General features: G+C 36.8%; 1 protein-coding gene across 1 annotated transcript; it reads right to left on the bottom strand.

Annotated features, from left to right (window-relative positions):
* Positions 1-1,616: 1,616 nt before the first annotated feature.
* Positions 1,617-23,018, bottom strand: LOC128988533 (Fanconi anemia group D2 protein homolog). The gene is made up of 16 exons (XM_054409908.1): positions 22,376-23,018; positions 20,596-20,747; positions 19,801-19,943; positions 18,327-18,456; positions 17,311-17,387; positions 15,838-16,033; positions 15,259-15,428; positions 13,516-13,666; positions 12,989-13,086; positions 12,696-12,864; positions 11,886-12,055; positions 8,822-8,958; positions 7,537-7,643; positions 5,659-5,732; positions 4,359-4,469; positions 1,617-1,716 (listed from the first exon to the last, which is right to left on the bottom strand). The coding sequence occupies exons 1-16, from the start codon at positions 23,016-23,018 to the stop codon at positions 1,617-1,619; spliced, it is 2,628 nt and encodes an 875-aa protein (XP_054265883.1).
* Between the last annotated feature and the right edge of the window lie 1,413 nt (positions 23,019-24,431).

The following is a 24,431-nucleotide window of genomic DNA, read 5'->3' on the forward strand; positions in this document are numbered from 1 at the left end:
TCCTGTAGCAAATCACAATTACAACTCTGTGTACAGCAAGATGTGTCAGCCCAGCTGTGCGTCATTCTTACTCAGGTCACTCATCTCCAGTCCTCTCAGCAGCCTCAACAACGGGTGTAGACAACTCACTCCCACAGTAGACCTCCTGTACCAAATCACAATTACAACTCTGTGTACAGCAAGATGTGTCAGCCCAGCTGTGCGTCATTCTTACTCAGGTCACTCATCTCCAGTCCTCTCAGCAGCCTCAACAACGGGTGTAGACAACTCACTCCCACAGTAGACCTCCTGTAGCAAATCACAATTACAACTCTGTGTACAGCAAGATGTGTCAGCCCAGCAGTGCGTCATTCTTACTCAGGTCACTCATCTCCAGTCCTCTCAGCAGCCTCAACAACGGGTGTAGACAGCTCACTCCCACAGTAGACCTCCTGTACCAAATCACAATTACAACTCTGTGTACAGCAAGATGTGTCAGCCCAGCTGTGCGTCATTCTTACTCAGGTCACTCATCTCCAGTCCTCTCAGCAGCCTCAACAACGGGTGTAGACAACTCACTCCCACAGTAGACCTCCTGTACCAAATCACAATTACAACTCTGTGTACAGCAAGATGTGTCAGCCCAGCTGTGCGTCATTCTTACTCAGGTCACTCATCTCCAGTCCTCTCAGCAGCCTCAACAACGGGTGTAGACAACTCACTCCCACAGTAGAACTCCTGTACCAAATCACAATTACAACTCTGTGTACAGCAAGATGTGTCAGCCCAGCTGTGCGTCATTCTTACTCAGGTCACTCATCTCCAGTCCTCTCAGCAGCCTCAACAACGGGTGTAGACAACTCACTCCCACAGTAGACCTCCTGTACCAAATCACAATTACAACTCTGTGTACAGAGAGGTGACAGCTAAGCAGTGTGTCATTCTCACTCAGGTCACTCATCTCCAGTCCTCTCAGCAGCCTCAACAACGGGTGTAGACAACTCACTCCCACAGTAGAACTCCTGTACCAAATCACAATTACAACTCTGTGTACAGCAAGATGTGTCAGCCCAGCTGTGCGTCATTCTTACTCAGGTCACTCATCTCCAGTCCTCTCAGCAGCCTCAACAACGGGTGTAGACAACTCACTCCCACAGTAGACCTCCTGTACCAAATCACAATTACAACTCTGTGTACAGACAGATGTGGCAGCTAAGCAGTGCGTCTATCTCACTCAGGTCACTCATCTCCAGTCCTCTCAGCAGCCTCAACAACGGGTGTAGACAGCTCACTCCCACAGTAGACCTCCTGTACCAAATCACAATTACAACTCTGTGTACAGCAAGATGTGTCAGCCCAGCTGTGCGTCATTCTTACTCAGGTCACTCATCTCCAGTCCTCTCAGCAGCCTCAACAACGGGTGTAGACAACTCACTCCCACAGTAGACCTCCTGTACCAAATCACAATTACAACTCTGTGTACAGACAGATGTGGCAGCTAAGCAGTGCGTCTATCTCACTCAGGTCACTCATCTCCAGTCCTCTCAGCAGCCTCAACAACGGGTGTAGACAACTCACTCCCACAGTAGACCTCCTGTACCAAATCACAATTACAACTCTGTGTACAGCAAGATGTGTCAGCCCAGCTGTGCGTCATTCTTACTCAGGTCACTCATCTCCAGTCCTCTCAGCAGCCTCAACAACGGGTGTAGACAACTCACTCCCACAGTAGACCTCCTGTACCAAATCACAATTACAACTCTGTGTACAGAGAGATGTGACAGCTAAGCAGTGTGTCATTCTCACTCAGGTCACTCATCTCCAGTCCTCTCAGCAGCCTCAACAACGGGTGAAGACAACTCACTCCCACAGTGAAACTACTGTACCAAATTACAATATTACAACTCTATGTACAGCAAGATGTGTCAGCCCAGCTGTGCATCATTCTCACTAAATTGTAGGCTACATAGGCTAATCGCTGTATATATGTATGTATTTATGTACATAGGACGCTCTTTCAAAACCAAATTTAAGGAACATCTCTGTAAGATAAAAACTGTCACAACAACGTTCCAAATTCACAGAACACTTACCAAATGCCAAACATTTTTTCATTTTTCGTAGGACGCTAGGCACAAGCCTGGGATTGGTTTTCACATTACTTCAGGCTAGGGTTGCGGCATTATCACTTAGATCAAATCCATTAGTGATCAGGCGGGATTTGAACCCGGGATCTCAGGGACCTAAGTCCCACGCTCTACCACTAGACCAGCTCGCTCCCCATTTATGAAATGCCAACCGTAACTATTGATTAGTTGTCAATTTATTTTACAGATTTTATACAAATCCAGTAAAGGTTCCCTTATGAACGTTTTAGATAATTTTGAAATTCATAAAGCCACAGAAAAATCCCCTCTCGACGTCCTGAGCAAAAAACTAAATTCTGGCTCGAATACTTTATTCGATAGGACAGAAATTGTCAACAATAGATCTAATGCTATAATGGTTACGCACCATTATCGCTCCCCATTACATACCATTACCAGCTAGCTGACGTACCCCCACTCCACCTGCTTCGACAACGGCTAATTTTGTTGTGCCCGCCCGTGCTAACTGCATCGGTGTGTCCCTCGTATAAAAGTGGCCGGCCTACCATCATTAAATACTCTTTGTGTTAAAATGTGAACTTTATATGTCAAAGTCTATCTATTTATTATAACAAAGACTTCCATCGGATACCTGGACCATCCAATTTGATGTGGATTTGAAAATGGGTCATTGACCTGAAACTAGTCACCCTTGACAATATTAAAGACTGAAGACGGACAAAAAGGTATGTAACCCATTATAAATTTCCTTTTACATTTATTATCCTTTAAATGATTTTAGCAGCTTCTTACAAGAAAGAAATAGCAACCTTTCATTACAGTATGAGAGTAAATATCACCCCTTCAGTGATCTGCAGTTCACAACAACTAACCTCAGGTTATTTTAGGAGGCGTTTGTTACTCAACCTAAACAACCTTTAGTGAGTCGGTAGCGCCACAGACTTAGGGGCCCAATGCAGCAATGTCGTGGGTTTGGGTCCTGGTACCAGCCATCTACTTTTTATCAGTACAGTTCACCCTTGTACTGTAAAGGCTCATCCATTGCTTTGCTGCATATGTTCCACGCACAGGCCTCTGTGGCCCATACGGACAGGCAAATGCAAGGTAAAAATACCCCCGCCGCAGCAAACCTGCTGACTAAGCGAATTTCCATTTGTCTGAATTGATTTCCAGTTAAATATATTTTAATAACATTAGGTTTAACGAGTACCTAGGTTTGCTGCTACAAGGAAACTAATAAAGTGTGTTTTTGAGTAAAATATTGATAGCTTAGTACAAAATAAATAAATTTGCCAAGTTTGATCAAAATATATCCATAAACAAGCAAACTACAACATTTGACAATATTCTCCATAAGAATAACATGGGAATTTTAAATTTACAATTTTTTAAATTTTCTCCGTTACTAACAATCGAACAAAAATACTTTTATATACTAAATTATTTGTTTTTTTAAGCTCTTTAAAAAGGTTTAAAGATAAATCGGGAAATTTTGTGTTTTGAGGGTCAAAAGTGAGAAAAACCAATTTTTACCCCATAAAACCCCCAGTAAAGCCCCGTTCCCATGGTCCGATCGTGCTGGTTCGCGAACTCATTCAAGTTTATCCCGCTTTACACCTTTAAACCAAATTTCATCAAAATCGGACAAAAATTACTCAAGTTATCGCGTTCACGGACGTATATATATATAAGTCTATATATATATATATATATACATATATAAAAATTTGAACGAATGGTGTTTTTGGCCTCTGGGGACATCAAAATGAAAAAGTAAATCGGTCCCGGGTCTAGGTCTTACCGTGCCACCTACGGTAATAGCTACTTCCCTATAGGGAAATTCGCTAAAAGCTGTCAACGTTATTTATTTTTTTTAAGTACAATACTAAATCGGGAGTTGATTGGCTTTTATTTGAGCCATGATAGTGTCAATAAATTATTGAATGATTAATCCGTATAGTTTAAACCCAGCCAAATTATAAATCATAATTGAACCCTGGCCACGCCCGACTAAGCACATCTGAGGCTTAAGGTGTAAAATTTACCCTTCCCAAAATTAACACCTAACAACAAGAAATTAAAAAATTAACCTACTAAGTTACAATGTCATAAGATGAGTTTTGTTTTCATGCGATAGTTTATAGGGTTAATTATTACTGATGGTATTAAATGTGTACTATATATAATTTCAATTTGCAGTGTTCTCATTGCCTCACCCTGTATACTATAGTAAAGAAAATGATAGAACTTTAATTGCAAGACAGTACTTACATCCTTTCTGAGTTTTGTTCGTTTACAACCAAGTCTGCCAAGTTAAGAGCTATAGACCCCTCTGGATCATCATCCAAATAAAACTGAAGGGAGGTTTCGATAACATCGTCCCTGAAACATGTAACATTTCTTTAATAAATTATTAAATTAAAACATCCATAAGCCATGACTAAGTTTACATCAGTTAATTGTTTTTTAATACTGTACATGGAGTTATTGACTAGCAACAATCATCTCTTAGTCTTATTAAAAGTACAATAGAACCCCGGTTATTAGAAATAAAGGGGGGAAAGCCGTTTCGGATAACCAATTATTTGGTAAATTCCTCATATGCTAAAAATAGCCTATATATTACCTTGGTGAGTTGGAAAAATGGATTTAAAACAATGTCTATATAATACAGTATTTTATTTTAGCTACAGAAATGTTACAATGGGTTAGAAAATACCTTCAACTATACAACTGAAGTTACTAAAGCATTTTACATTACGTATTACTTATATTTTAGTTCTGCATTATTTTATAGAACCGTTTTGTTTAACCCGAATTCGGTTAAACGGGGTTCTACTGTACAGGATCATTAAATGCATTTAGTCCATACAAATTTAAACAAAGTATTGAAAACGAATACTGGAAATATTACAGATACAAATTTAAACACCTTCTAATTATATAAGGTAAGAAAATTACAACTGTGAACTCTTGATATTTATTTTTTTCATTTTTATTTAGACAAAACTCTCAGCAGACTGGCTAATCCACTTAGCTTTATTTGTCTACTATGTGTGCGATTTTACAATTGAAGATAACAACCATGTTGCTGTCCCATTTGGATGGACAAGTATTTAAATGAAAAACTAGGTAACTAGAACTAGAGTGATTGCAGGTCAAGTGTAATTTCCTCAAATTATATTTTTAAGAGGAGTTATTAAACTGACATCTGTAATACATATCTGCAGTATTCATTTTCAACACTTTATTTCTATTCATTGAAATGATGCTTTTTAATTTAAAAACTGTTATTTTTTTATTCATAAAAATATATAATTTTATTTTAATTTTAAGATGCTGTACTCTTTTGGCACATGAACACAGCACTAACACTTTTGTTTGCTGTCGGCCTTTACAAAACAGAGGATACAAATTGTGTGTGAGAAGCCCCTAATGAAATGTTTGGGTTGGGACACATTTAATTAAGTAATTCCATTGAGCAACCTTTTTTATAAATTTCTCACAATGTACTGGTAACATGTTTGAAAATTATTAAGAAAACAAAAGGAGCGTTTTAGAGTATACTTACTTTGATACAAAATCCGAAGCAGAAATCAAAAAGTCATCTTGAAGTTTGTCCCTCATCAGACTAGAGAGTTTTGTCTGAAAAAAATAGAGGATAAAATAAAAAAAATATTTCAAGAAAGCTATTTAAGTTCCTGGTCTTTGAGAGAGGATAAAGCTAATGTTAAACAAGTTTTTCAATATATGTTTATTTAATGTATGTGAAGAAAGAATGGCGATATAGAATGATAAGAATGTTTGAATAGTAAGAAGTTAGATGGCAAAGGTTTTTAAAAGTGTTAGAATTGTTGATAAATAAATAATAGTAAAAATAGATGTGTGTATTTAATTTTAAAATTTCTCAGCAAAACGTAAGATTGTGACATGCCTTCACGGTGAAAACTGTGGAAGAGTGTCAAAAATGACAAAAGGTAGGTTTGAAAAGCAAAAAGTAACACTCAATCAATTTTAGCATTTTAACCACTTTCATATGAAGAAAGGTTAAAATACCAGTTTTGTTATGTTGACGATGTCCAATCTTTAGAATCCACACAAAGACATGACAATAAAATGTAGGTAGGCCTACAAATTTGGCATGAGAAATAGAACTGGTCTGGGTGCGTGGTGTTGCTAACAGATGAATCATGACAACGATGAAGAAGATTTAATAGCATGGTATTAGACATAAATATGAATCCTAAGGTTTTAAACACTTGGTTGTCCAAAGAAAACTCATATCACCTGACTGTGCTCTACTTGTATTTAATGTATTAACTAATAGCCTGAACGTCAACAAAACCAGGTTGGAGACTTGAAAAGCAAGGAGCTGACTTTTACTAACAATTAGCGGTGATCTAATTTACTTTGATTTCATTTTGTGCTTAAGATAGCGTTAGGAGTATGTATTAAAATTCTACAGTTGGATCAAGGAGCCTGTCAAAATAGTAAAATTATGATGACACAATCAGCTAGCAGAGTAACCAATGAAGGAGGTAAGAAAAGTAGTGGAGATAGTTCTGGAGGTAACAGATTACAATCACTGTGCACAGTGCAAAATTGCTGATCTAGTTGGCAGTAAAGTCTAGTGGTTGTTTGTGCTCAAAACCTGTAATGCTAACTCAATTGTTTAAATAAACATTACACCAAGACCTGATTATATTTTTAATACAAAAAACCATGTATCTACTTGTATTGAAATAAAATAAGATAAATGAAATCCTTATAAATTAAATAAATTAACTTCAAAAATGATATCCTTCACCATCAAACTCAGGATTTATAAGACAATCATCAGACCAGTTCTCCTGTATGGTTCAGAAAATTGGATCTTAAGCAAGAAATCAGAAAGGAAAGCTATTGTATTTGAGAACGAGATTTTGAGGAAAGTGTACAGACCGATTTTTGAGGATGGACAATGGAGATCGAGACATAATTGGGAACTTAGAGAATTATTTAAGGATCCGGATATTGTCGGTGAGGTACGGAGCAGAAGACTGAGATGGGCAGGGCATATTCTAAGAAAAGATGACAACTCCATATCAAAGAACATCTTGAGGAATAACCCAGAAGGTAGAAGACCCCTTTGAAGACCAAAACTTAGATGGTTCGACCAAGTGGAGAAAGACCTGAGGAAGCTAGGGAGAAGGAAGGAAGATGCAAGAAGCAGAGACCTATGGAGGCAGTGTGTTGGGGAGGCCAAGTACCATGTAGGGTACCAGTGGCCACAGCTTAAGTAAGTAAGTTAAATCCTATCAAAGGTATACTTTACCAAAAGGGTAATGAGGTAAAGTACCCTCAGAAGCAGGCGAATTGTTAACACTATCAGTTTTTAAGTGAAAAACAAGAAAAACCTAGTGGAAATCTAATGAATCATTAATAGTGTATACATATAGGATCTACACACCACAAATGTTGGGTCCAATGCTTTGCCGGAGATGAGGAGATGAGACAGTTGGTCCAGTGCTAGACCCTGGGCTTCTACACAGTCCTTAGTGCTGCTCAACAGGAGCTCTGCAAACAGTAGCCACAAGTATTAACCCTTTCAACTCCACTTATTACTCAGAAATTTAATTAAACCTATTTCATCGCATTTCTCCTTATCTATAACACAGAAATCTAAATAGTTTTAAAACTAGTTTTCTGTGGACCTCCAGTGAGACACTTGGTAAAAAGTAATATAATGCCTGAAATAAAGAGCACATCACAAAGAATCCACCCATCCCGTCAGCTTCCACCCGAGCTGTCACTGTTAGCCTGTGTCATCGACGTGTTTCGTCTAACTGCGCGCTCTGGCACGAGAATACTGCACTGAAGACAGCCCACCGCCACGCCGCTGGGTGGGCAACAGGGCGGCCCCACAGCATTGTAGTAGCATTGTCCCCGCAGAAATATCACAGTTTTTAACCTCTGCTTTGTAAGCAGAACGTTTTGAATTTGTTTATTTCTATTAGTTAATTATTAAATATGTATTTTATATTTTATCTCTTCAGTGAAATATCAAAACTATTATATAAACACCCAGAACAGTTTTTTAACATTAATTTTGTATGTAGCCATCATTATATAACCAAGGTTTTCTGGTATTTATCCATTGCTATGGATCATTCTATTCAGTCATTTTGTTTCAGGACTTTAATTTTATAATATTATATAATATATTATTTATATTATATTATATTAAGTTTAAATGTTTATTAGATAAATTAAAGTTCAATCACAACTAAAAATGTTGCTGTTGCCCACCCAGTGGTGCGGGGGAGGACCGTTTTCGCTTACCTGCCGTGCACAATCCAGTTAGACTTTACATTGATGGCCTCATATGTGTTACCTCAGGTGAACTCCTGATGAGTTGCACATCAGACCAGATCGAGACAAGATTCAAACCCTGAGTGTTCACTGTTCAGTACTATCTCCAAACCTTAAGGCCGCCCAGACATTATACAGACCTAAAGGTATATCAGGGCCATAACTAGGCAGGTGGCGAGATAGGCGCCGTTATGTTTATTTATTTATCTATTCAATTAATACATAAATATGAGAAAACGTAATATTAGTTAAAAAAAAGAACAGTTTTAAAAGCGTTGATGTAAATTGTAAGTTTTTAGAATTTTTGTTGAGTTATTCGTTATCTTTTGTAAATGGAAGGTTAGTCATGTTACTCACAAGAATTTACATCAAAACAAACTTACCAAGGAGTTGTGACGCCTTTGCAGCTTTATCTGATGTATGATTTTTCTCTGAAGCAAGAGAGTCAGTTGTACTTTCAGAAACAGTGGTGACATGTTTGATTGTCATTACACATCCAATTATTCCATTACGTTTCACACTGAAACACAAAATTAATCTTTTATTGCACTCTACAGAGAAAAAGACTGATGTTGTTACGAGTTATTTTTCCTAGTGGGATAGATTTTTGTTTGGCCGCACACCGATTGTTGGGGTAAGCAAGTGGCGGCGGCGAAGCTAGTTAGGGCCCTTTGACCCGGCTTATCAGTTCCGATAAGCCTAGGGTATCCTGGAACTTCAGGACAGTCTAAGACGGATATTCGAGTAGTGGATCCCGGACAGTGAGGAGTAGAGTTTTGTGTCTGGTGTAGACGATGAGTTTACTAGTACTGGTGTACGTTGGTGGTGTGGTGAACAGTGAGTGTCGGAGTTCAAGTTGGGTATAAACCCACTAGTGGTGAGTGACGACTTTCCTTAATATTTTGGTAGGAGTGTCATAGGAATGTCTAGAGAATATTTATTCCCTGATTTTATAACAATTTTTAGAGTTGTAACCGTGCTGGTATAATCCTGACACAGTAGTTAGGGTTTACAGGTGGCAGGAATAATATTAAAGTATATTCCAGACGGTTCTGGACAGGCGCTAAAGCGCAAATAATATATTTTATTAACTTTGGTAGATATTATTTTGCGTTGTATACTTGTAATGGTCAAATTGTGTTAGGGGTAAATTTTTTATTTTATATACACGAACGATTCGAGCGCGGCGGTTCGTCATGACGCCAACAATGATCCACTTGGTCAGTGTTTTACATAGTTTGAGACCCGGCCGCTGCCACCTTGAAGCGCTGCCGTAGCGGTGGTGGGGAGTAGCCTAGACCGCCGGACAGTGGACATTTCTTGGGCAGTCGGCGGCGAGCGATAGGTTCGCGCACACCAACCCTCCTTAGGCTGTGCGAGCGAACCTAATAAAGTATCCGGACGAAGGCGTGAGTAACCTGGATGCAAATCTGGAAGTATCGTGTTACGTAAGTACACTGTATATAGCTAGCGTATACGTTGTATCCCTCCTCGTATCCACTTTGGCGAGGAAAATTACGTTATTTATTAGGCTATTCTAGGCCGTTTATCGTAGTTTATTATAGAATATCGTAGTATCGACCGACGCTGCGAGTGTAGTGTCGCAGTAGCCTACGCCTTCTTTTAGGCATCCAAAGCGGTTTTGTTTTATTTCAGATCAAGAGTTTTTATTTATTTTCCTTAAAGCCAAGAAGAATTGGCATAAATAAGCTTTCTACGTTTTATTTTATTTCATTATTTACTTATCGCGAGTTAGCTTCGTTTTCTTTTAATTACGAGAAGATTATTTTAGTTTTATTTTGAAAACTGATTGTAGAAAATTTAAGGTACGAGCCTTGGCGAGTGTCGTTAACACTATTTACGCGAGTTGCGTACACTACTTTACCTACGACGGCGTTTTAATTACTAAAAATCACTACTTATAACTTCTAAGAGAGGTTATGTTTTTGTTTATAACCTCTCATTGCCACTGGCAGTGATTCAACGAAACATTGTATCAAACACTAATTGCACCACTCAACAATTAAATTGGCCTGAACAGCTGATTAGATGAAGTTAGAATCATTACAATTTTACTTTTTCTCTCTCAATCCTTGAACCTCATTGGTTTGTTACCCATGTTGTTATGAAAAACTATGCTGTTATGAAAGTAAACAATGCTGTTATGAGAAACTTTTCAATTCTAAGAACAGAACTGAAACAGCTACTTTAAAAAACGGTTGTAGGTAAATCAATTATTACAACTATACAAACCAGAGGACTTGAGATTATTTCATATATTGTGCAACTAAGAGATTCTCTAGTGAAAATTAACTAGGTGTACAATGCAGTTGTCTGCTTGCAATATTGAGCAAAGCTAGCACATTAATCCAATACTTTTCTAAAGTCAATACTTCATCTGCTTCTCGTAAATGAGATATATACTTTCATTATCCATTGTCAATGGCATATTTTATTCACATAAATGGAATGTATATTTGCAGTATTCAAAGTCAATAAGTCTGGTTCACGTAAATGAATTGTCTACTTGCAGGAACCAATTCTATGTTTCATCTAGTTCTCATAAATTAAATGTCTACTTTAAATTGCAATATACAATGTTGGTGATATATTTTGTTCGCATACATAAAATGCCTATTTGCAGTATCCAAAAGCTTACTTCTGGTTGACTTACATTGGTACATTTGGTTCACGTAAATGAATTGTCTACTTGCAGGATCCAAAGCAATGGTTCATTGATTCACATAAATGAAGTGCCTATTTGCAATATCCAAAGTTGATGGTACTGGTACGTCTGGTTCACATCAATGGAATGTCTACTAGCATCCCATTTTAGTGTTATCTTTGGTTCACATTAATGGAATTCATAATTGCAGTACATATTCAAAGTCTGCATTATTGAATGGTACGTCTAGTTCACATAAATGGAAAGTCTACTTGCAGTAACCAACTCAATGGTAGGCCTATATCCAGTTCACATAATTGCTACTCGGCTATTTGGATTATTTAAAGTCAATGGTGCATCAGCCTTATTCAGGCGACCATAATTATTGGTTATTCACTTTTAATAGCAAATCATGCTCAATGATATTAGTCGGATTGTTCTTCAGATTTTTTTTCTCTGTACAATGTGCTATTTAGATGATTAGTTGGCTAACATACGTTGCAACTCTTGTTTACCTTTTTATTGTTATCTCGTTAATAATGTCATGGCAACCAATAAGGCTATAAGGCCCATGTGGTCGTATTTGTACCATTTCAGATTTATACCTTCCCATGGTTGGTTACTATGATTGTGCTAAATTTCGTGCAGATCGCTACAGCCGTTCAGGAGAAGTATTTGTAAAACAAAAGCAGGAGTGTAGTATAAGAGCTTCTCTCGCTTCTCTTCGCTTCGCTCCGCTCAAAAATCTACAGGATACACGGCAAAAAAGAAGCTTTACCTACCTGAGTTGTGAGCTAGCGAGCTGTTTCTGGACCAAGATGTTGATCTCGTCTTGCAGCATTGTACAGTTCTCTGAGCTTTCATCATCCTCAGAGTATGCAATGTGACACAGGATGTCCATCAATTGACACACCTCACTCAATGCCAAGTCATTCAACTTGTTCAGCAGCAGCTGCAAAAATAACACAACTTGCTCAACATCAGCAGTGCCATAAAACTAATCTACTTGCCATGTTGTATCAATTTTATTGGCCTGCGAGTGCCTAATATTTTTGGGTCGGGTCAGGTAAACAGTTGGGCCAAAAATGATTTGCTGGTCAATCTCGGATCAGGACAAGTCAAATAGATGTGCGATCTAAAATTGATTGGTTTCACCAAGATTGCAGGTGATGTTTACATCCTGCGGTTCGTGAGTGACAATGACGGTTTTTCCATGACTACGGAACACGTTATTGATTTCTCAACGACCACAGAAGATGTTCATGATTTTGTCAAGGCCGCAGAAGACATTCAAGATTTTACCACGACTGTTGAAGGTGTTCATGATTTTTCCGTGATTGCAGGTGTTTATGATTTTGCCATGACTGCAGATGTTCTTGATTTCCCTGTGACTACAGATGTTCCTAGTTTATCCACAGTAAAGAGAAGATTATTTACAATATTGTACTAAACAACCATAATATTACAATTAATATTTTTTTTAATCAACAATTAAGAAAAATCCCAATTTTAGCCAAAGCAAAAGATCTTTATTTACATCTGTAAATTCATCCTACCTGAAATAAAAGTGTGACCCACAGACCCCTACTCACCATCAGTATGACACCCAGTGGCTTGACCTTGTGGTGATGGTTGGTGGTGAGATGTTGTATGACAGACAGAGCAGCTCTAGCCATGCCTGTGTCTCCGGTACCAACGCCTTGTTGTAGATCAGACAATACCCACTTGCACCACAACCCCTCCATGTTGACAAACATGCCTCTGTAGGAGAAATAACTGATTAGTGATTATGATATACATGCAATAGTTTCATTTAATGTCAATGTGTTAAGAAAATTCATAATTTCCATGAATAATTATAGTTGTCTTTAACTAGCCTACTTACGTGTATATTTTTGAAGCAAATTCGACAACAGCTGGTTCTGGGGATTTTAACAAAGCTCCAGCAAGTTTAATTGTAACTTGAAAATGTTCCTTTATAACCTGAAACACCAAGTGATTTGCAAACTTAAACTGCATTAGTGAGTTACAGAAAAACTTAAATTGAAAAACTAATAATAATTACATGATTACATCATTTTAAGCAATGTCCCGAATAGTTTAGAACACCTAAATAAATACTTATGAAGGTATTCTACAAGGGAATTGAAACTATTCATACGTAATCATTCACACTTCCCTACATACAACACCCTTGCCCCTCACACAAACACACATAATCAGCCCTGCATTTGATTCCTTTCAACAATACCACACAGGCGGCTAGAATGTAAATTAAATGAATATATTTGCCAGATCAATTATTAAGAATTGAGTTGTACAAATTATGCTCAACATAACCGATTTTTAGTCAATATATCATGAATCAATTAGTGGTGAAAAACTAATGTTTTGATACATAGGGGTACTTACAGGAATGTAGGCTTTGAGAGTTTCATTGATTAAGGTTTCAGTAAACATTTCAGCTCTGATCTTGCTTCTGAACACAGCTTCAATGGCACGGTGACGAGTATTATCACTGGACACTGACAGGAGTACCAAAAGCATCACTATGTCAATTGGTCTGGAACATCATATAGCTTACAGTGACAGCAGTGCCAACAGCATCAACAACTAATTTTAGCATGTAACATAAAGCACAGGCCTAGGATTTAACAATTTTGGTAGGTCAGCAGGCTTACCTGAATGAGAAAGAGTATGCCTCTGGCACAAGAAAAAAACTTGAAACTAAAGTATACACAAATCTTCTTCCAATCGCCTTTCTTGAGTGAAAATGCTGTCAGTGGTGGTGAAATATTCTGATACTGTGTAATGTAATAAGTTACTGTGTTATGTGTCTCTTGTAGCACAGTACACTCTTTCCCATTCAGGTAGGTCTGCTACCCTAACAAAACATCCTTAATTCTACAAATAACAGCTAAATAGAAGCATCAAACCAAAATAGTATCATTCAACCCAGTAGTATCATGTACTCAATGCACATTGGATCAGGTTTTGGTTGGATAGCAGAGATTCTTTACTAATCGACCCTACAGCAGCCTGAAATCAAAATTTGTACCAACTGCGTTTTGGATGCAAATTTTTACTTATCTTGTACTTCTCTTTAACCCTCGCTATATGTAAGTAGTACAATTGACTTTTGGTTACTGAAGTGGACATCCCATCTAGGCCTGTTAATTATGGACCAAATGTAGCCAATTAAAAAATAAATTAAAAACAACTGAATTGAATGGGCCACTCACTGCTACTATCTGCAATTATTCTATTTTCTCCCTTAGTTCTTGTCACTGAGAAAGTTGATGTAACAAATAAGATGCTATAGCTGAAAATAGGCTGTCCTATCAGTTTGACTTGATTAGAAAATTGGTGTATTCTACAGACATCAGTCGTTTTAATCAGCACACTCTGTCAGTGGCTCAACTCTACTATGTCAATTTTTATTCTAAAACTGGTGAGAACCTTAACATGGGGATGGAATGTCTAGTTCTATCAATAATCAAAGATAGTATTTTCTGACACAGGGTGTTTACTTGATGGCTTAGTGGAAATAGTGCCCGCCTAGTGCTAACATCACTGGTTTGGTCCCGAGACAAGTCAGTAGCTCTTTGGTTTGAAACTGGACCCGGACCCTGCTGTCTTTGATAATTTTTAATCAATGTACCAGGCTACACAACCAGCTGATCTTAGTCAGTAACAAAGTTGTCATCTCATTCATTCAACGCTCATTGTTTACACATCTTCCCCGCGATCAGGTCTCCATTCGCAATTATCTATTTTCATCCTTTTAGACTTCCAGTAGACTAATTCTTATTCAAACAACTTTTAATTGGACTTTGGTTTTACCAGACTACACTCGGCAGAAGTGACATCTCTTTGACCGGACAATTTCTATCAGCACATCGATTTGACCGGATCAGCAGGAGCGTGTATCGTTAGTCGCGTTCATACAGTATGTACTCAAAATTGTGTTTTGTGAACATTTGTACTAAATTTTTAAGTATAGTACATTTCTAATTTAATGAGTCCTAAGGGGCATCGGTTTTATCGGAAAACTGTAATCTGTACTGACCCTGGTCCTAAGTAGTCCGTACAAGAGGGAGTCTACTGTACTTAAGTTTGTTTATACGTTTAAGATCACTCAAAAAGGCTACTTACTTATGTTCAGCCTGAGTCTTGACGGAAGAGATGTTTTTCAGCCAGATTGTAGGCAGAGTGCGAGACACCAACAGAGCGTCTCTCAGAGTCATAAACACCAGCACTTGCACACTGGCTGAGTTACCACTGGTCTCTTCTAAGTCTAACTCATTTCGCAGAAAAGTGATCACCTGAGAAACAAGCCCAACACCTGAGTATGATATTGACTACAACATGATGGACTGTCACAAGATGGTAAATACATATAAAAGATGGTAAGTGGTGATTGATTTCGATTGGACACTCCAATCATCATCAAATTCGCCTATTGGGTCTGATGATGATTGGATTGCCCAATGAAAATCGATCACCACTTACCACCTTTCATATGTATTTACCATCTTGTGAGTCAACAGGTTAAGTGTAAATATATTATAACAAGTGTTATTAGACGTATATCTTTTTGTTTTTTCAGGTCGTACATCAATACGGATTTATTTTGAACACTTTGAGCTAGGCCTATCTTAAACCTTACAACACTTTATTAATTTTTTATCTAGTCTTTTCTAAAGAGGAGGGGGGAGATCTTGGTTAGCTTACCTCGTCTACAGAGGCAGCGTCTCCATCAGCAAACAGGAACTTGAGCATGGTGGGTAAGTAGTCGTGAGGTATCTTATTGATTGCCCTCAACAGTGTTGGTTGTATTTGTGTGCGGACCTCTGGCTGTAGTGACAGGTTGGTGAGAGCCTCCAGGGCACTGGTCATCACCTGTGGGTTGCTTTTGCGTACTAGCTTGCTGTCAAACAAACAACCACTCATTTAGACTAACCTATTCTGATGTTCTTGGACTTTGTGACATTATCCTGGCATTTTCTAAAACAGTGAACCGTCATTGATCCACAAGATTGTCTGGATTAAAAGTCTGATTAAATTAAATACTCTTAAAATAAAATAAAGAAATGTTGTGTTATTTCAGGTCTGTTATCACAGTGTCCTATCATTACTAAATGGTGAAGTTGAAGTGTTTAACTGCCAGAAAGCAGGAATGAAGGGTCTTCAAATTTTCAACCACCGACCAGGAACAATTTATGTTAGCACAGCTATACAGATGCACTATAAATCTTATCCTTATCTTCAAAAATTGTATAACGTTTTGTTGGGAAAGTGTAAGCTACTTCCAATTCCTTTTGATCGGGCCATTGAAACATATTGTAGGAAATCGCTTCCCCGTAAGCACACTCTTCACATGCCTTCAACACGGGTTGCCTCGGTCACTATCTGAAGTTGGATAGGTGTTGGAATGAGACAAACATTTGGACTGATTTCAAGCATGGGCACTTCAGAAACCATCTGCATAGAATTGGTTTGCATGATGGTGACTATGCAGGAAATGTGGCAGGTCAGAGGAAACTGCTAATCAGCTTTTCGACTCTGAGGAGCTTTCTGAGGTAAGAAGGACAACTATCAGCAATCTGGTAAGAAGGAGTCACTTTCCTAAGGCTGTAGAATGCAGCATTCATCAGGTGCTTGGATATTGAAGGTCTCTTAATAAATCTACTGATTGAAGAGCGCAATAATTTGATAAATACGGATTAGGCCCTTTGAAACTTCGGACATCCTCTTCTAGATAAGATGAGATAACAGATGCAATACAGCCTACAAGAGCAATCAATAGTGCAGACACTACTACGCCTGCCTGAAGTAAGAGACATAGGCTACTCATGACAGATCACATTTATCACTTTCCAACCTACAGTTCGAACACAACCAAATTTTGGAGCCAAAACTCCTGGGTGAAGAATAAGGGATAGAGCCATTATAATGACAAGAAAATAGCCAGAGACGATCCTGTGCTACTAAAATGCATGCTACACACAACTAACATGCACTTCTAAAAGTAATGCATTTCTGACAAAGCAGAATGGCATTTGTATTGACTGCTATCCAATGGGCGTTTAAATTAAGATAAGTCTGTATTGATGGGGTCGAGTTTAGCGAGGGTTTACTGTAAAAAAAAATGTCAAGTTACACTAAAGAAAAATTAAAGTTATTAGAAAAATTAAAAGGTTCTACCTCAACTCCAAAGCTGTATAATGATGTTCTGTATCTTGTATGATGTCTGGCAGGGACAGGATCACTTCTTGTTGAATCTGAAAAATATTTCATGAACAAAAGTTAAGGTTGTTGAATGTTTGAACTGTCTGAAGTAAGACCAGTACAACCTGACAATAATGTATAGAAAACATCGGTTATCAATGCTCATAGTTTATTATGCCTGCGCAATATCTATCTCTGAGCAATATTTCTTAATTTATGAAAATATACACATCTGATGGTATTAATAGATGTATTTTAATCTACTGATTATTTTGATACCAAATTTGATGTGAATATATGATTTTTTATGACCTTATAAAATAAGGCACAATATTAGATGATAACAAAAAAAAATAGCTTCAAATTTGGTATCAAAATGATCATTAGACTAAATACATCCATTCATACGATCAGATTTGTAAATTTCTACAATTAAGAAATATTGCTCAGAGATAGTGGAGCTAGAAGTATGACTCACTGGCCAGGTCACCGGCTGCCCGAGCAGCTCCAAGAACGCACAATAGACTCAAGGGATAAGACTATTAGTGCGGTTGACTGGTTCAACCCTGGTTCTGCCTCACTCTGACATGCAGTTCAGTATAGTCACAGCTTGGCAGCTAGATCTGTCACTCATGTGAACCTTAAAGAAGAGCAGAAAGAAATTCATATCCGTACCTGTTAGAAGTTCTCTGAATACTCTATACTGCCTGCCTTTTATGCACAAATCATATGTTTTATTATATTATTAATAAACCATCTATTGTTTTTCATCTCTTTTATTGAGTAAATCTTATCAATCTTACAATCTATCATCAACATTATTGGTCCTTCAATAAGTCGAGTAATCTCCGCAATTTCCCTCCGTTTCTTGATCAAAAAAAACTTATCAGAGTTGGAGGACTTAATCAATCCACTCTTGAGTATGATTCAAAGAACTTCTAACAGTACCATTACTGGAACTTCTACTGTATTCAAAACTAAAATGTACAAACCAAAGTGTCAGTTGAAACAAGAACAATCTCTAGAAGCTGATCATTTACTGCTTTTCCGTTATTCATCCTCTCCAAGAATCTAAAGCACTGAAGGATCATTCTAACCCAAGTGATTACGGCTAGGTCACCACTGAAAACAGAAGCAAAGTATTAAATACCCCCGCCGCAGCAAACCTGCAGACTAAGCGAATTTCCATTTGCCTGATTGGATTTAGACTAAAATGTCTCCTTAAAAATATCACATTTATTCCCTATTTAAATAGAATCAGTTTAACACATACTTAGGTTTGCTGCAACAGGGAGGGTAAAAGTGTTTTTTTATGTAAAATGTTAATAGTTAGTAAGAAATAAAAACATTTTCCAAATTTGGGCAAAATATGTTAAGAAACAAGCACACTACAACGGTTTACTTATTCTCCATAAGAATAACATGGGAATTTTAAATTAACAATTTTTTGGAATTTTCTCCGTAACCATTAGGCGCATTATAACGCTTCAATATACTAAATTATTTGTTTTTTTAAGCTCTACAAAATAGTTTGAAAAGAAATTTCAAAATTTTATGTTTTTTGGGTCAAAAATAGGAAAAACCCATTTTTACCCCATAAAAGCCCCCATAAACCCCTGTTCCCATGGTCCGATCATGCTGGTTCGCGAACTCGTTAGAATAAATGTCGGTTTACACGTTTGTACCAAATTTCATCAAAATCGGATCATTTTTGCTCGAGTTATCGCGCTAACGGACACATATATAAATATATATATATATATATATATATATATGAATTTGAACGGATGGTGTTTTTGGCCTCTAGGGACCTCAAAACGAAAAAAAAAATCGGTCCCGGGTCCAGGTCTTACCATGAGTACTACGGTAATAGCTTATTCCCTATATGGGAAATTCGCTAAAACAAGGCATATATGGAGTCATTCAAATAAAAGATCAGACAACTATTTTAGATTTTTTTATTATGAATTCAATTTCATCATGAAATAGGAAGTGGATTGATAAGTATGTTGATTACAAAATATTTAAAACAATTATTGTATGATTGTCTTTTACTTAATTAATTTTGATTGTCAATAACTCTAGCCGGCGTAAAAACATCGGGACCCGTAAAACACTCTATAACTTTTTACTCAGTCCTTACCTCCTTAGATTTATATATTTTTGAGCCATTTTTACGACCATACCGGTACTAATTTTGATTAAATTAAATTGCAATCTTGAATCTAATACAGTTAATAAGTAGACTACTATGTACTTTAGCATGAGGGTTGTGAGTACAGTTGTTAACACAACCCACGTGAAAATAAACCTGATGTTATGTTAATGACACAACTATCTCTCATAAGACATGTGCTGCATGGTGAATGCAGACTTGACTTGAGTACCTAAGAAACTCACTAAATATTTTGGATAGTTGTGGTAGCCTGTATCTATAATGGCCAAAGGTTTCAGTTATAAAGTTACCTGGGTTCATCCATTATGAATTTGGCAAGTTTATCCATAAGCAGTAGCTCAGTGACTGGAGCTTGTAAGCAATCAATGTGCAATAGGAGCCGCATGACACTGTCCTGTGTTGCTCCACGAGAGACATCACAATCCTCGGCTGTCTGCAAAAATCAAAACTGGTCAAATCAAAGTCAAGTGCTAGGTTTTTAACATGGCAAATGATAGAGGTCTATTTAATACCGTAGCCTTAAGAAATGATGAATCAAAAAATGTTGATGATAATCTTTACCTTTTACTAACTACTAACTAGGTACCTAAGTAAAATTTGTAAATCTTTGAGCATTAGTAAAGCTTAGTTGTTATTATTGCATGTACGGTATGTGTAATGTTTAGATAGGTTCAATAATAATGGTTTTAGTTACCTAAAACTACTTTTTTCTAATCCTCTTAAAAATCATCAATAGGCTACAGTAATATTTAGGCTAATATTTGTATTTTATCACACAATGTCTTTTATTACGGTATAATAGTTGTACTGTATTTTATTTTAAGTTAGTATTTTGACCTGAGTTACTCTGTAAAATAGTTTAATTCTACTGAGAGACGCTCGGGAATTGGCCTACCTTAAAAGGTGTGTGTGTCTTCAAAAGTAGTATGAAGACAAGAAATAATCTCTTACATTTAATTTTATAGCTTAATTCTTTGAACAACAGTTTAAAAATCTGGTCTAATGTTACATTCAAAATTACAAGATTTTAATCTTTTAACTCCTATGAATGTAAAATAATGTGAATGAAAATCTTAAACACTTACCTCTGTAGAGGAAATGGCATATTTCAAACATTTGTCATCAGAACAATATTCTTCTAAATCTTTCATAATTTGTTTCACGTTTCTTTTTGATTCCTCCTCATTGCTACAGATAGCATTCTTTATGTCTCTGACAAAAACTGCTTGATCTGTTCCTGGTAGAAATAACAATTTGAGAAATTAAAACAGAACAAATTTCTTATTAACACTGTAAGTAGGCCTGAAAATCACAATTCATAAGTTAAAATAAAATGCCTTAAAGTTAAACAGTATTTAAATATGTCGGTATCAGATGATGGAATAAGAATGGACACCTCATCAACAGCATCAATTGGGGAATTATGTCATAGACGGGGGGAGGGGGTTGGAAGGTGTTTTCTAAAACTAATCAAAAGCTTTAAAGAGATCAATTTTAAGAGATTGGCCAACCTCTTTTGACCTTCATTTGCCCGTCCACATAGGCCTCGGGACTGTGCATGTATTATAGTTGAGCTAGTGGCAAGTTGGTACAGTCACTATAGGGTGCTGACTCACCACATTCTTGTGATGCAGACTCATCAGGGTGTGTATTTTTAAGACAAAGATTGTTGGGTCAATTATTGTAAGAAATATTACTTAAGTTATGTCAATAGCGAAAAATACTGGATGGTGAATTTCAGAACATGTTTCAACACAACTGTGTCATCATCAGCTGAGTAGCCTACTAGTGAAGTGTGTCCCACCAAATGGCTTCCTCATAGTTCAGTAAATTAACACATAAAACACGTAAAACGACACGACAGGTAGACATTAAAACAAAAATTGGTTTGTTATTAAAACACGTATGGAGACGTTGCAGGCCTGCTTGGATGAGCATACAGTTGAACACAGACAGAGAGTGTGTCACCAACCCCCGGCGCGACTTTAGGCCTATACTCGTCCAGTTGTGTCGAAACATGATCTGAAATTCACCATCCAGTAGGCCTATTTTGAGCTATTGACTTAAGTAGGCCTACAGTTTATCTACAGCTCAAGAGCTTAACAATGAATTTAAATGTTAAATCAATGAGAAGACAGCTTTAATACTGACTAAGATAAGGTGGTTATTAAACTATGATCAATTATTATAACCCCTCGTGATCAAGGACAGCTGGGTCCAGTTAACTATAGGCTATGGGCACACATTCAGTGACTATCTAAGCGAGTTGTGTACACTAGCCTACTTACTTTAGGTACCTACTTAACCGTTTTTTACCAGTAATCAGTACTTTTAACTTCTAAAAGAGGTTATGTTTTTGTTTATAACCTCTCATTGCCACACTGATAATGATGCAATGACTCATTGTACCAACCACTTAATGGACACCACTCATGAACAATTAAATTGGTCTCAACAGCTGAAGTTGACGTTTTAAGGATTACAATTTTGCTTTTTTCTTTCAATCCTTGAACCTCGCTCCATTACTATTGTTGTAAAGTAAAAAAGGCAAGGCTGTGAAGTAGCCTAAGTAAACAATGCTGTTAAAGTGAATCTTTTGAATTATTAAAACTGAATTTAAAAGTGTTTAAAAAACGGTTAAAGGAAAACCTAATTTTCAGGATGAAATTATCTGAAAATATTACTTGAAATAGCCTTCATCTCTTATAGTTTGGCTATTGAAGAGCAAAATGTGACCATTCAGGGTACCGGTACTCAAATCTCTTATCATAGTTTGAACATTTAAACACAAATTAAATGCTATCCTGTACATATTGGGTCTTGCCCACACACATTGTCCAAGGAAAGTAATTGACTTTTACTCACTTAATACGTTGGCAGAATAGCCATCAGATAGTATTAATCCTGCTTGTTCAAATACCTCTTCTAAATATGATAGTTTTCGATCCTTTCTCAAGTCTTCTTTCAATTTTTCGTGAGCCTTGGTTTTATGTTCATCATTTGCAATAAAGATTGATGATGTGGGGTTTTTTGTTTCCTTTGCTGTTCTATTATAATTGTTACTCGAATTTAGTGGCACTTGAGTGAGTTTTTTGTTAACTTTGGTTGTTTTACTAATGGTGTCAGCAGGATCAATTGATCTTAATTGCTTTTCAGAACATTTGCGCTTATGCGTAGGCCTAGGACTAGGTGTTTTTGAAGCAGAACTTTCAACTTTTGATTGGTTCAGCTTATTGGAAAGTGTATGATCCCTCAAAACAGTAGAGGTACTATTAAAAAATCTACGAGTCTTCTTGGGAGACGGTTCTGAATCTGATAAAACTTCATCAGAGTCTTCAGGTTCAGGGGTTTTTACCTGGCGCTTTCTATTACTATCTTTATCCATGGACAACGATGGATCGTCATTCGTAATGATTGATTTAGAAGTTTCTTTGTTTGAATGCGAAGATGAAACATTATTTTTAGCCTCCTCTGAGTCTGGTACATTTTGTTGGGTCTTAGAAACCATCCTAACAATCCCCAAACCCCCAGATTTTGTCCTCCGCTTGTACATTTTGATTGAATAGGACTATTAGCTTAATAGGCCCAATAATAAGGCTACAACATGGACTAACACAAACTGCCACTTAAGTTATTAACTTTTCAGCTAACAAACACAAGGGCAAGGATTACTAAAACTTGCAAAAAAATACGGTAGGCTAGGCCTAACAAATAAGCTAAGCCCTATGAAACGAATTTGACTAACACAACATTATATTATGTTTACCAACACTACCATTTCATATTAGCCTACAAATTAAGTCACTTGTGAATCACGTTTTGAAGTAACTTATTAACTTATCAGAAAGGTAATAATAATAATCCGACAGAGACGACATAAACAGTTTTAGCAGAAATCCCAATCAATCACTCACTGACTGAATCACTTCACTTCACTTTAGGTTTTGTTTTGACTTTGAGTTTGAGTTGGGAATAAAAGATTTACCGCGAATGCGAAACTCAAGGGCTGCTAAGTCTAGATGAAAACTAACCAAAATGAAAAAGGTTGTTATTATATAAAAATGTAGTTTTATCATAAACTGATATAGACTACTACTTTTGTGCATAGAACCTCAACCATAGAAAAATGCTCCTATGGTATTAGTTAAACCGTAATTTATGTGATCTAATAAATTTAAACTTCAAATTTAGTTGAAATGTTAATATCTAAAAACGATGACTTATTTGGACACCCCATGTAAATTTCAATATCAAACGATGAGGGAACTGTCTACTTTCGTGAGGTTAATAAAATTACTCTCTTTTAATGCATTTTGTAATGTTAATCTAGCTGAATAAATGAGTTATTGAGTTATTTCTTATGGCAAATAGCATCTGAGATGAAATTATGTTTATTGCCATTAAACTCAAATACAGGTATTGGCAAGCGTCACTATAAGTATACAAAAAAATGTTGCATTGTTTCCCCTAACAAATCAAATCCTTAATTCTATAAAAACAATTACAAATTAAAAACTCTTTAAGCTGTCTCTTAAATTTACGAAAGTCCATTTCACTAGAGATCCTTTGGGAGGGCATTAAAAAATAAGCGAATTATAATACATTTAATTGTTTTAAAATGAAGTTTTATGTCTGGGAATGTTCAAAGTATTAATAGATCTTGTTTGATTAAGTTCAGAGTTTTTCTTAAAGCAGTGTATGAAAAATATAAATACACGGAAAAGTGAGAAGACCCGTTTCAGAAAAAAGCGCTTGCGTGATTGCTAATTTTAGCTTGAGATGACCTAAGACTCTGATGGCTTTCTTCTACATCCTAAAGTTTTTGACGTTTTCGGATCCCCAAACGCCAATGGCATAGGACAAATGTGGTTAGACGAGGGCAAAACATACAGTTAAACATGTCTGCTCATAAATTTTAAAA

The sequence above is a fragment of the Macrosteles quadrilineatus genome, unplaced genomic scaffold (genome assembly GCF_028750875.1).
Source record: "Macrosteles quadrilineatus isolate MER2022 unplaced genomic scaffold, UCM_ALF_1.0 Scaffold_3__2_contigs__length_128488019, whole genome shotgun sequence".
Taxonomy (NCBI): Eukaryota; Metazoa; Arthropoda; class Insecta; order Hemiptera; family Cicadellidae; genus Macrosteles; species Macrosteles quadrilineatus.

Excerpts from the sequence above, each read along its gene's own strand:
- LOC128988533 (XM_054409908.1), bottom strand. The coding sequence starts at position 23,018 with ATGGTTTCTAAGACCCAACAAAATGTACCAGACTCAGAGGAGGCTAAA. Across the intron at positions 17,388-18,326 it reads TTGTTTCAACTGACACTTTG|ATTCAACAAGAAGTGATCCT; the intron begins GTTTGTACATTT and ends AATATTTTTCAG. Across the intron at positions 13,667-15,258 it reads AAGACTCAGGCTGAACATAA|ACCAATTGACATAGTGATGC; the intron begins GTAAGTAGCCTT and ends ATGATGTTCCAG.